Source organism: Peromyscus eremicus, chromosome 3 (assembly GCF_949786415.1).
Source record: "Peromyscus eremicus chromosome 3, PerEre_H2_v1, whole genome shotgun sequence".
Taxonomy (NCBI): Eukaryota; Metazoa; Chordata; class Mammalia; order Rodentia; family Cricetidae; genus Peromyscus; species Peromyscus eremicus.
The window spans coordinates 129,915,990-129,929,640 of NC_081418.1; the positions used below are offsets into that span (position 1 = coordinate 129,915,990).

General features: G+C 44.6%; 1 protein-coding gene across 1 annotated transcript in view; it reads right to left on the minus strand.

Annotated features, from left to right (window-relative positions):
• Cacna1c (calcium voltage-gated channel subunit alpha1 C) overlaps positions 1 to 13,651 on the minus strand; it is a 491,450-nt gene that overhangs the window by 65,140 nt on the left and 412,659 nt on the right. The window contains exons 21-25 of the mRNA XM_059258469.1: positions 13,390 to 13,496; positions 10,283 to 10,370; positions 2,547 to 2,654; positions 1,436 to 1,488; positions 1,022 to 1,168 (exon numbers count right to left, since the gene is read on the minus strand). Coding sequence (XP_059114452.1) covers positions 1,022 to 1,168; positions 1,436 to 1,488; positions 2,547 to 2,654; positions 10,283 to 10,370; positions 13,390 to 13,496 — 503 coding nt within the window. The remainder of the gene's footprint in view (positions 1 to 1,021; positions 1,169 to 1,435; positions 1,489 to 2,546; positions 2,655 to 10,282; positions 10,371 to 13,389; positions 13,497 to 13,651) is intronic.

Sequence of the window (13,651 nt, forward strand, 5' to 3'; positions counted from 1 at the left end):
ACTTATACGTAAGTCTGCCATTCATTACACTCTGGACAATGGGACCAATTGAGCTTGTTCTTCATGGACCAGGATGATTTCCTCTTCTTCTATTGTAATTTCCCCAGTATATGCCTATTCTCTGAGCGTCACTTATATATTGCTATATAGTAATGGCAAATTCCATCCATGCACTGTTGGATGGGGGCATAGCTGTTTAAACCAAGATACAAAGAGCACTAGATGGCCCAGACTGCTACCAGCAATGCTGAGGGGAGACCAATGGGCTGGTCCAGTAGGGAAAATGTCACATCTGCAGAGGTCTGGACGGGACACCTGGCTTTTGTTTCTTTTTTACTCAACAGTGTCAGTGTAGACAAAGCTTTCTCCAAGGAGATGAATACACAGTCTAATCAGACAGACCTCTCAGCCACCTTCACCCATGTCAGCTACACGTGGGGAGTGGTAAACTGGAACTCGGTGGTGATCAAAGGTTTACACCAGAGAAATGCTTTCTGTACTTGACTCTGAAATGCCATAAAGATAATGGCAGGGACTCCCAATCTTGTGACTCATACTGAGCTTGGGAAAAGGAGTTAAGAGGCATCCGTTTTTGGTTGAGGTTTCTAAAATGCTGCGGATGCATTGAGTTGTACAGCACTTGTATAACATACACAAGGCCCTCAGTGAAATCCTCTGCACCCTCCATCTCCAATAATATCTTCATAAGATTTTTTGTTTTTGTGACAGGGTCTCGCTCTCTAGCTTTAGCTGGCCTGGCACTCACTAGGCTGGCATCAAGCCTCTGGCTCCCCAGTGCTGGGGTTAAAGGCATGCACTACCATGCCCAGCTAAAAGTCTATGTTCCTGCAGTGATCATGTTCTAGGGAACTTTTAGAAACAATCTCACTGCCCAAGGACAACACAAGTATGACCTCTGGGTTGTAAATTCAGAGAAGTTGTAAGACCTTGGGTAATAACTGGACAGCCAGTGTCTCGACTCTCTAACGTCAGGGTTGTGAGCCTGGATAATCATACTCACTCTGGCCATCCTTCAAAGGTGGAGACAGTGAAGAGGGCCATCATGGCTGCCAGAACATTGTCAAAGTCAAACTTGCTGTTCTCCCAGCTTCGAGGCTGGATAATGGGGTGGTCAACCTCTCCATCTTTGTACGTGATATAGTTACCCCTGAGAAAGGAAGAGAAAGGTAATCATAGGGTGTCCCACATCTCTACCATCAATGATTCCTGGCATGCTGGGTGGGATGCGACCATGTTGCCCCAGCAATCAGAAAAATCAGTGGCTTGACCTTTGGGGAATGAAGTCACACGTCACAAAAATGAGGTCAGATATTGAGATGGGTGAGAGGACAGTCTTCACTCCTCTCTAACCAAGCCACCAACCTCCCCCGAGTTAATCACTTCTGGCTCGGGTAGCCCGCCAGCTTAAACTCACTTGCATTCTGCCTCCGTCTGTTTGGAACTATCCGAGCAGGTATAGAGCTTTCCCTGGAAGAGAAGAACAATGGGATTAGAGATGCTCCTCCAGGGATGGATTCAGCAGAAGATGATCAATCAGTATGTCCGGAGCACAGTCCTGAGTTCGAGCTTCGGGGACAACAGGTGAACGATGAACAGAGTCCAGATGCAGAGGACACAACCCCCCATTCAGCTGAGAGCGCACTCAAACTCAAAAGCAGGAGCACCAACCTTGGAAGGCTCTGCTCTCTAGGAAGGTCTTGAGAGAAAGAAAGAGGGGATCTGGGCTTGGAGGGAGTTTATGGGAGGAAGTCAGTGGAAATTTACACAGCGGGGGTGATGGGCAGGGAAAGAGCGCTGAGGTGATGGTGAGGGACTAGCAGAACTAAAGAGATGGAAGCTGAAGAGAAGACAGCAGCCAGGCCTCTGGCCTCAGGCTGGGTGCTGTAGCACGGGCATGGTGCTGTTACGAGTCAGTAACTGCTGTGGGCTTTAAGCCAAGGACGGACAGATGGGTACCAGAGGATAAAAGTGATCTGGAAAGAAGGGCAGCTAATCAAAGGGTGGTACACAACAGAGAGCACAGAGGCCGTTAGCTGGGAGAGGCAGAGCAGACTTCCCTCTACTCTCTCGGTCTGGAAAGCGCAAGTAGGTTGTGGTCTGAGACTACACTGCCTCAGGTCTGATTGACAGGTTGTGGTCAGAGGTCACACTGCCTCTCAGTCTGATTGACAGGTTGTGGTCAGAGGTCACACTGCCTCAGGCTGATTGACAGGTTGTGGTCTGAGGTCACACTGCCTCAGGTCTGATAGGCTGTAGTCAGAGGTCACACTGCCTCAGTCTGATTGACAGGTTGTGATCAGAGGTCACACTGCCTCAGTCTGATTGACAGGTTGTGGTCTGAGGTCACACTGCCTCAGTCTGATTGACAGGTTGTGGTCTGAGGTCACACTGCCTCAGGTCTGATAGGCTGTAGTCAGAGGTCACACTGCTTTTCTGCACACTTGACTTAGACTGCTGCCCCCTCTGGGATCTGTTGGCTCCCTTCCCTGGGAATGCTGATGAGAGGGGAAGGAGGCGGGACTTACCTTGAAGAGCTGGACCCCAATGCAGGCGAACATGAACTGCAGCAGAGTGGTGACAATTACAATGTTCCCAATGGTCCGGATGGCCACAAACACGCACTGAACCACATGCTGCAACGGGAAGAGGGAATGGGAAGCAGATAAGGTTTCAGCCTAAGCAGCCTTGAGCTAGTCCCTGGGCCCGTCCACACAGGCAGGCAGATCCTATGCTCCAAGTGAGAGGAAACAGGCCCCCAGACGCCAGACAACCTTTCCAGTCACACTGATAGAACTCATACAATGCAAAGGGCCCCTTGGACTCTGGGTGGTGACAGAGGTACAAGTTCTTCCAAACTCCTGTCTGAGTGGTGAAAAGACCAAACAATGTTAACTCAAAAATGGCTTCTCCCTTGCTTTAACCCTACCTTTGAATCCTACCTAAGTGGAAGGGCACTATGTGGGCTCTGTTTGTCTGCCAAGCCAGCTAAGGAGCAAATGAGGGAAATCCAACTGCCCCGAAGACCGCTCCTTGCAGCCAGTCCTGACTGTTGGTGGGAGAGAAAAGATTTCACGGTTTCAGATGGGAAGTTCCTTCTCAGCTCTCACTTGGTGTGCACTTGTGCAAGGTCTACCCGCTCCTTCAGTGTGTCAGAGACAGCTCTGAGAACCTCTTCAGGTACAGTCTTCCCTTTCAGAAAGACTCCGATGGAATAGGGACACCCCTCTCTGTTCTCCTTTTACCAGTCAGGGTTTACCCCTCTCCTTGGGGTGCTGGGGAAGGTGTCCCCTTCATCTGCCTTATGCTGCCCTTTTCACTCCTCACAACCATTTTTCTCTTCCCTGTATCTGATGGTTAATGTTAATTATCACTTGACAGGTTCTGGAATCACCTAGGAGACATCCTCCAGGCCCAACTATGAGGGATTAATTAGATTCTGTGTGTGCCTGTGAAAGGTTATGTTGATTAGGTTACTTGAGGTGGGAAGCCCTATACTAAAATTTGGGCAGTAACATTCCCTGGGCTTGGGTCCTGGTCCGCATAAAAAAAGAGGAAGCTAGCTGAACACAGGCATTCATCACCCTCCGATTTCTTATCGTCATGTGACCAGCAGCATCAAGCTTCTGCTGGTTGACTTTGATGCCATATGTACTGTACCCTTGAACTGTGAACTGAAGTAAATCATTTCTCCCTTGATCTACTTTAGTCAGAGTACATATTTTATCACAATAGTAACAGGAAAAGAAGCTAAGACACCATAGGTGCTACCATGGGAAATGCTCAACTGATCTCTCTAAAGAGTCCCCTTTGGGTTGTCTACTTTACTTCATAGATAGGGAACATGTGGCTAAAATGTTGACATATGTGCCTGTGATTTTCCTTCCTGGCCAGAATTTCTGATCTGAGAAGCCAGACTTTAAAGTTTCCCCAGGATAATGAAGTTCCCTTCTCAAATTGCTGATAGTTAAATCTTGATTATTCCAAAGACATTCATGTCACTATCTGCACCAGTGGGCTAATCCTGCCAGGACACTCATCATCTTACCACATAGAGTTTATAGCTTGGAAAGATCGATGATTACTTCTCTCCTCTGATAGCATGTATAGCACTTTCCAGCACCATGAAAACTAGCCAGTAGGGATAACGCTTCCAGGTCAGTTTGATTTCTCCATGTTACATGACTCAAGTATGTGGTACCTTCAACAGTAGGGTCTTAGCATTAAGCTCTGGAGGGTAACCAAGAATAATGGCAATAGCCTATAATGTTTGGGGGTTTATAGTACTCCACTGGCCAACAAGTCCAAAAGAGGTAACCTATTCCTGGTACTAGATTCTTTATTTGCTGTCCTGTGGTATCTAGTAGGAGCATTGTTCCTGTCCCTGTTATAGGGTAATCCATTTAAACTGTTTTCATATGTGTATATAATATATCTTAGGAATCTTCTACAGTAGTAGGCTTCCATATGACTTCTTCAAAAGGCCTTTAATGTTAGTTCTCCCATCTCCATAATCCCTCTTAGATCCTGCCAATGTCCCTGACCCATTTAATCATTCCTGTTTCCATAACACATTCTTCCAAGGCTCAGGGGGTGAACCTAGAAGAGGGGGCAGAAAGACTGTAAGAGAGGCAGTGGATGGCTGCAACAAAACTGTTTTATGAACACAACGGGGCAGTTGTACATCTTAACTCACAGAAGTTATGACAACCTGTCCAGGACCTGCAAAAGTTCAAGCCAGAAAAACTCCAGCATGGAGGAGAGAGGTTGGCACAAAGTTCCTTCCTCCAGCCGAGGAACTATTGGCAACTGATGGCTGTTGGGAGGAGGAGAGCCCATTTACCTTAAGGGTATGACTCCTGTAAATCAGCCACGATCCAGGGGATGGCCACATACTCAAGAGTATTTGGGCAGCACGAATCAAGACTCATAGGTTACAAAAAACAGGAGGACATGAAGTTGGGTGGGCAGGGAGGTGGGGGTGGATCTAGGAGACATAAGGGGAGCAGGCATGAATAGGATCAAAATATATTGGATGAGATTCTCAAAGAATTAATGAAAATATTATTAAAATATTTTCAATAAAAAGGTTGTAAAGCTTAAAATATAAAAAAAGAGATGACACTGGTATGACTAAATTGGATATAATGAAAGGTTATTAAAAATTCTTAAGGTCAAAATTCAATACCCTGAGATAAAATTGATGGCTGAGTAGAATTAAAAAAGAAAAGGCCCAGCGAACAAGGCTATTCTATTCTATCCTTTTATCATCAAATAAACCATTTAAAACTTAGTGATTAGATTTCATACAAATGTTAAAATACTAAGACTGTGTGTTTACCAATGGGGTAAAGCCTTTAGCTGGATGGCTACCACCTCAATAACAGAGAAAGCTTATTAAAAATAATTACTTGAAAAAATTATTCCTACTTGGGGGACATGTTTGTTAAATAATGACAAAACTTAGTTTAGTAGACAACATTTAAATCTATTTTAAAAGTTTGATCTATTATACACAATTCTATCCCCCTGCGTATGATCTTCAATCTCCTACCTTGGTGGGTAAGTAACCACACTGCACTAGCTGTTAAAAACTAAAGCTTTTGCTTCCTTAGCAAAAAATGACATTCTTGTTGGCTCTGTGAAATCTAAGATCTACTTATCCTTTTGGAAAACATTTATTATTTCTTTATAAAATAATTATTGGGTGTCCCATTAAAACTAAGTTAATCAACAAATCATCTTGTCCTTTTTTTTTTTTTTTAATTTGACCCAAGCTAGACTTATCTGGAAAGGTGAACCTCAACTGAGAAAATGCTTCCATCAGATTACTTATAATGTGGAATTAATGATTTGTTTGGGAAGGCCCAGCCCACTGGGGGCAGTGCCACTTGCAGATAGTTCTGAGTTGTATAAGAAAGCAGGCTGAGCAAGCTATGAAAAGCAAGCCAATAAGCAGCACTCCTCCATGGCCTCTGCCTCAGTTCCTGCTTTCTGGTTCCTGCCCTGACTTCCCTGTATGATGGACTACAACTGTGAGCTGAAATAAACCCGAGTTGGTTTTGGTCATTATTATAGCTAACTTGGTTGTTAACTTGACTATATTTGGAATCAATGAAAACCCAAACAACCTGGGCATGTCTACGAAGAATTTTCTTGATTGGATTATTTGAAGTGGGAAGATCTCCCTAAATCTGGGCCACACCTTCTTGTGGCAGCCCACATAAAATGACAAGGAAGAGGAAACTTTTGCCTTTTGTCTGCTTGCACCCTCTTTCACTGGCAAGTGCATCTATCCTGTGCTGAGGCATTCCTTTGCTGGTGACAGAACCTACTTCTTTAGGATTCCAATGTAAAACCAACAGCAGCATCTCTCTAGGACTCCCCTGGGACTCCAGCATGAGACTGAGACTGCTGAGACATTCAGGCTCCTGGACTGAACAGCTACAGAATCCTTGACCTTTACATTGTAAGACAGCTATTGTTGGACCACTTAGACCACAGAGCATAAGCCACTCTAAGAAATTCCATACACATAACTCTACCACACTGCTCCTTTAGAGAACCCTGACTAATACAGTCATAGAGTTTATCATAGCAATAGAAAACTAAATAGGACAAAAATTTTTACCAGGTACACAGGCTATTGCTGTGACAACCTGACCATGTGGTTTGTAGAAAGACTTTGAAACCTTGGACTGGAAACACCATTTAGTGCCCATAGCTTTACTAGGATGTTATAGGAGCTTGGATGACAGGAATGCTGTCAGGGATGCAGATGATAGAGAGGCCTGGATTGTGATGTTTCAAAGGGAAGCAAAGACTACCAGGGATGTTTGAGTGACACTTTGAATCAAGAATCTATAGTTCCGGTTAGCTGGAGCTGAAAAATCAGCTGTGTTTAACGAGAGACCGTTAAAGTGAAACCTTTGTTTTGATGGGACAATCAATGCTGGTTATCTGGAGCTGAGAAATTAGCAGTAATTAAGAAGAGACTGGCATCACTGAGGTGAGTCTCCTGGGAGTATTTTCTCAGGGTCAGCACACAGAAGCTGTGGTCCAAAGAGGGCCAAGGCTGCATCTCAGGTTGGCAGCTGAAGGTGGTAGTGGTTTTGGAGGCATGAAGGGGTCATGGAGAGTAGCTGAGGCCTGGCACTGGGTAGAAGGGCTGGAGTCCCTGAAGAGAGGTTTGGAAAGGCCATTGGTGAAGGTGTAGGTGTAGGTGTAGCTGCAGTGAAGACCACATAATACTGAAGATAACAATACCATGGGGTGACCGCCAAGGACCAGCCTAAGCCTATGAGATGAGCTGGAGCTCAGAAGATCCTGAGTGAAGCCCAGATGTTAAAGCATTTGACTTTTCACACTGCTTATTTTTGATTTTGCTTTTATTTGATTGTGACTGTGCCCTGGTTCTTCCCCCTTGGAATATGAAAGTATCTAACTTAGTTTGAATTTTATAGGAGCCCACAGTTAAAAGATGGAACTTTTAAAGAAATACTGGATTTTTAGAGCCTTTGGACTTTCAAATGCTGAAAAATTTAAAGACCACGAGACTTATAAAGTAATACTATGTTTTACATTGTGATATTGATATTAATATGACATCTTAGGGATAAATGAGAAAGGAAACTTCATGGTTTAATAGCATTACGTTTGTGTGTCAAATTAACAAGGAGCCAATTGTCCTGGGTGGTTTGTCAACTTGACATAAGCTAGAGTTATCTGGGAAGAGGAACCTCAATTGAGAAAATGCTTCCATCAGATTTCTGTAGGCAAGTCTATGGGACACTTTTTTGGAATAATGACTGATGTGGAAGGGCACAGCCCACTGGAGGTGGTGCCACCCCTGTATGCATAATCCTCAGTTGAATAAGAAAGCAGGTTGAGCAAGCCACGAAGAGTAAGCCAGAAGGCAGTATTCCTCCATGGTTTCTGCTTCAGTTCCTCCATTGAGTTCCTTCCCTAACTTCTCTTTATGATGGGCAACAACTGTAAGCTTAAATAAACTCTTTCTCAGGTTGCCTTTGGTCATGGTGTTCATCATGGCAAAAGAAACCCAACCAAGATGCATCTTTGTTAAAGAGAGACATAATCTGTAAAGAAAATGAAATTACAAAATTCATAGAAAAATGGATGTATCTGGAAAGTATTACACCAAATGAGGTAGCCCCAACTCAGAAGGACAAAAATTGTATGTTTTCTCTCCTATGTTGGTTGTTAGCTTCAAATATTGTGTTATGTGTATTTATCCTGGAGCACTTATGGAAGTCTGGGAACTAGCAATGGCCTAGTGGATGGGGAATACACTAATGAAGAGAGGATAGACTATAGAATTAAAGTAGAGAAGGGAGACAGTGGGGACAGAAAAGTTTAAGCAGGTATTGCAGTGATGGGGCTGAAGAAACAAGGGGTTGGAGAAAGGGTGAAGCAAAATGAAGTGTGCATGAAGAATCCACATGGGAACTATGACCTTGACACCAAAGCACACATTATAACAAAATGGGAGAGTAGAACACATGTGAAAGAATGGGGTCATGGATCCTGAGAGACGGAGATGGGAACAAGGAGGTTGGGAAAACCAGAGGTAGAGTGGGCTAACCAAAATTAAGGCCATACAAAGAAGTCTTATGAAATTCCACTAGTTTTATCAAAAGAGTTATGAATTCCAGCATGGAGGAGGAGGGGCTCCTGATGCCTGACCCTAGCTGAGGAGCTAATGGCTCTTGATGGCTGCTGAGGGACAGGACAGAGAGTCATTTTTCTTTGAAGAGTGGGGGCTGGCGCTTGGTAGACAGCCAACACCCCAATAGTTACCCCTCTTCCACATGCCCGTATGAGCAGCATTAATTGGACTTAATTTATGAGTTGAGAAGAAGACAAGAAATTGGGAGGAAGATGGGAGATATTGGCAGCAGGTAGTGGAGAGGGAGTAGGAAAGGAGGGGGATGGATAAGGCTGAGATACATTGTATATATGTCTATAAATTTTTCAAAAGAAAACAACTGGTACCACATGAAAACATGGTCTTTGCAGATGAGTGGATAATACATATGTGGTACATATACACGGTGGAATTATTTTCATCATAAAGAAAAATTAATGAAATTTGTAGGAAAATGAATAGAACCGGAGACCACTGTATTATGTAAGGTGATCCGGGCACAGAAAGATAGCAACTGCACATTCTCTCATTTGGACCGTGGCTTCTAATGAAGTCTGCGTATTTAGGTGGGAGCAAATGTGGGCAATCTCCAGGAAACGAGAAAGGAGACAATGAGATGGGAAGACAGAGGCTTCAAGGAAGGGATAGCAGAAGGCGTGAGGTACGAAAGTGGAAGCAGGTACTGAGGGCAGAGAGACACAACGGGGAAGCGGGCAGGATGTGATGGGGGAGAAGTGAGAAGAGGGGAGCTAATCAATTAGAGTGAAGTATGACAGTTCCATAAGGAGAAAACCTGCTACGCTGTAGACCAATTCAAATAATAAGTGAATAAGTAATTAAACACCAACAAAAACATGGTATTTGAAGCACCCAGATTACGATTACTCATATTTGGATCCAAAATAAACTACCTCTTGTTCTCTTTAAGGGAAAATCTGTGGGGTTTTGTTTGTTTGTTTGTTTGTTTGTTTATTCGTTGTGTTGACAAGAGTTTGGAAGACCAAACGGTATGATAGTTAACTCAAAAATGGCTCCTCCCTTGTCTTAGTCCTACCTATCTGAATGCTACCTAAGTGGAAGAGTACTGTGAGTGCCTTGTGACATCTGTCTGCTGAGCCAGGTAAGGAACAAATGAGGGAAATGCTATTGCTCTGAAGGCCAATCCCTGGAGCCAGCCCTATGACTGCCCTGTAGATGCCTCCTAGGAACCAGTTAGGAGAACCATTCAACACTACATGGACGCTAAAACCTGGGAAGGGAGGGCCAGTGGCTTCCTAGTATCTTGGCCCCTCTCTGTCTATATCAAGTCAGTCAACTTCTTTGCTTATGCTCTCTTGATGCAAATTAGACACCTGGCACCCCAGCCTCAGTGTCTACCTTGCCAAGAATCAGGTACACAGATACGGACTCATCACCTGAGGTATCTGCGGGAGGGGGCAGCCCCTTGAAACATTTTGCTTAAGACAGTCAGTCACTCTACCATGGTTGACACTCATCTACCCGTCCTGTAGCCCATCCATCACCTCCGCTGCCACCAGCTAGAGGGAAAGCTAATGTTTACTTCATTGATGGCTGCCCACGCAGACCTTCTCACTTTACCTTTAGCCCCTTGGCCCTGTTGATGGCCCTCAGGGGCCTGAGGACCCGCAGCACTCGTAAAATCTTCACAACATTGATTGCGCTGGACCTGGGAGAGAAACAGGGTGGGCGGTCAGTTCCCCTACCTGGGTTAGAGCAGAGAATGGTCTGGGCAGATGCCGTTCTGACTGACTGGTCTTAGATGGACACTAGATAGATAGATAGATAGGTAGGTAGGTAGGTAGATAGATAGATAGATAGATAGGTAGATAGATAGATAGATAGATAGATAGATAGGTAGGTAGACAGATAGATAGGTAGATAGATAGATAGATAGATAGATAGATAGATAGATAGGTAGATAGATAGATAGATAGATAGGTAGGTAGGTAGATAGATAGATAGGTAGGTAGGTAGGTAGGTAGATAGATAGATAGATAGATAGGTAGGTAGGTAGGTAGGTAGGTAGATAGATAGATAGGTAGGTAGGTAGGTAGGTAGGTAGGTAGATAGATAGATAGATAGATAGATAGATAGATAGATAGATAGATAGAGTAGACTCTGTTTTGGGGACTGAGAACTTCTATCACTCACTGCTAAAAACCTGTGGCCTCTTTGTGACCCTGGGACTTTTCTGATAGTAAAGACACAGAAGGAGGAGAGGGGACAGATCAGGGCTTGCCTGGCATGATTGAGGCCTTCTTTTGACCTCCAGCCCTGGTATAGAAAAGGTTGGGGTACAAAAACCAAGTCATTGGCAATAAAATATGTGAGTTAAGAGGTATCTACAGTGTCAAAAAAGACCTGCATGCAGTCCCCACTGCTGTGACCTGACACCTGAATCACTCAGAACACATTTCTTAATTTGCTGTACCCTGTTTTTTCATCTGGAAAATGGGGCAGTGGTTAGCTCCAAGGATTGTTTCAGGGATTGAAGGAGAATTTACGGACATCAGTAGTAGGGACTTGGCACATATTATAAATCTAGCAAGTAAAATGGCAGTTTTCACTATCTTGCCTGCTGAAGACATCACCACATTATATACCAATTAAATGCACATTGATGGTGAAACTTCAGACCTTGTGATTAGAGGTGGTAGACATGGGGAAGGAATCCTGGAATATTTCCAAACACAATGCCTGGGTCATTGCCCACTACAATATATAAATTCTACCATGGTTCAGGACATGCTTAGACTTTTATGAGGCAGTGGTGTGCCAGAAAAAATTTCAAAGTGGTGTCCCAAGAAACACAGAATGCCAAGGTCATGCCAGAATATCTGGGTGCCTTGGGCTACATCCTGGTGAGGAGAGGTGACAGGTAACCCCATAAGCCCTTCATCGAGATGGCTAGATGGTTTCCATCTGTCCAACCCAAGTAGAAGTCATTAACCACACTCAGCTGTTGAGCAGCATCTGAAGTGTATTCTGACCTGAGGTGCTGTCTAATTAAGACATCTTCTCCAGCATTTGACAAGATGACTCAACCTTGCCTGGGAACCAAAAAGAGGGTCTGATGTGTTGGCAAGTGCTGATTTTCTTCTTCCTATGTCAAGAGGGAGCTAGTACAAGAATTCAATTTCTCTGGTTCCATGGGTCTTTATTTCAAAAGACACAAAGGAAGTTCCTCTCTGTCGCTGTTCCCACAGCATCCCTGGGAGGCAGGCAGTTTGCACCGCATCACAAGGGAAATAATTTAAAGGACAGATTTGAAAACAAAACGAAACAAAACAAAAATCAAAACAACCAAGAGGAATTGTTGGTTCAAAGTGAAACAGTGATCTTGGTAGCACTGAGGTGGGAATCTAGATGTCCAGGCTCCCAGGGAGAAATTTTAGGTAACATAATTGATGACCAAAGAAAAGGGTCTCACTTCCGTGGCCCCCATATCACAACAGAGGCTAACCATGAACCAACCTTGGGAAGGGAGACCCAAGATGCCTGGAGTACAGCCTTTCTTGGCTTAGTCTCCTAATGCCCTGAACACCAAATTTTATAATAGAATTTCCTTGCCTACCTTATAGGTAGGAGTGTGTGTGTGTGTGTGTGTGTGTGTGTGTGTGTGTGTGTGTGTACACACCATGGAAGAACAGATATGTGAAAATGTTTTAAAACTCAAAAGTGCAGGATAAAAAGCACAGCTGTTAGAATAGGTAGAAACTCAGAATCAAATTTCTTTCAAACCTGAGCAAGGTTTGCAACTTGACCTTAGAGGGACTCAAGCTAGAGAGTTTTATAACTCATACCCTGTCCTTGTGCATCTGAACCTCCAGGGGTAAGATCTAGGAAAAAGGCATTCTTTTTAACTTGCCCAGAAGGTTCCTCTGTGCAGCTAAGATTAAGAATCAGTGCTCCCCACTCTCCTCCTTCTTAATCTCTCTCTTCCTCTTCTCTCTCTATAACAGAAGTGCATACCCCCCCACCCGTGTGTGTGTGTGTGGGGGGGGGCTTTGACTGAAGACGGAAGTGGGAATCAGAGAAAGAGGCTGAGCTAGGCCAGGGTAGGTCAGAGCAATGGCAGGTTTTGTCAGCTCTAGTGCAGCCCCAGGCCTTATTGACAATGAAAGAGACTCAGGGAGAGGAAGGTACCGCAGATGTCTGTTTGTTTATAATGGGGCCTGAACCTGCCATGACAAAAATCTAGACATTTAAACAAATTCTTGTGGATCAATACACCCCAGGTATCAGACCATGAAAGATATAGATACAAGAAATTAAGTAGGACCTGGTGGTGCAGGCCTATAATCCTTGCTACTTAGGAGGCTAGAGCAGGGAGAGTTATAAGTTCAAGGTCAGCCTGGGTAAACTTAGTGTGATCTATGCCAAATAAAAAGTAAAAAGAGTGGTAGCTGTTGTTTAGTGGTGGAGCACTTGCCTGGCAAGTTAGGTCCTGTGTTCAATCTCAAGTACCACAAGGAAAGAAGGGAAGAGGGGGAAGAAGAGGAGGAGGAAGGGGAGGAGGGGGAGGAGATAGAATCAAAACAAACATTGTGTGCTATTTGAGGCCCCACCCCATTCCAATCATAGTCACACTGTGAGAGTCCAGCAAGGAGGCCCTCCGGGGCTTGGCTAACTTCTTTGACACCCACTCCTAACTGCTTGCCCACATCTTGGGTTGAGGGACTCACTGGATGCCAAAGGAGATGAGGGACACGCTAACCACCAGCAGGTCCAAGATATTGAAGTAGTTTCGGCAGAAAGAGCCCTTGTGCAGGAAAGCCCCATAAGCAGTCATCTGCAGGAAGGGAGAGAGCATGAGTGAGTGACCTGCCCAGATGCCACGCTTCCTGCCTACAGCATCAGCATCCCATCCCCGGGGAAGAGCCCAAGCACTGCACAGGGACAGCAGGAAGAATCAAAGGTGACACAGTGCCAGGAAACTCCTCCACC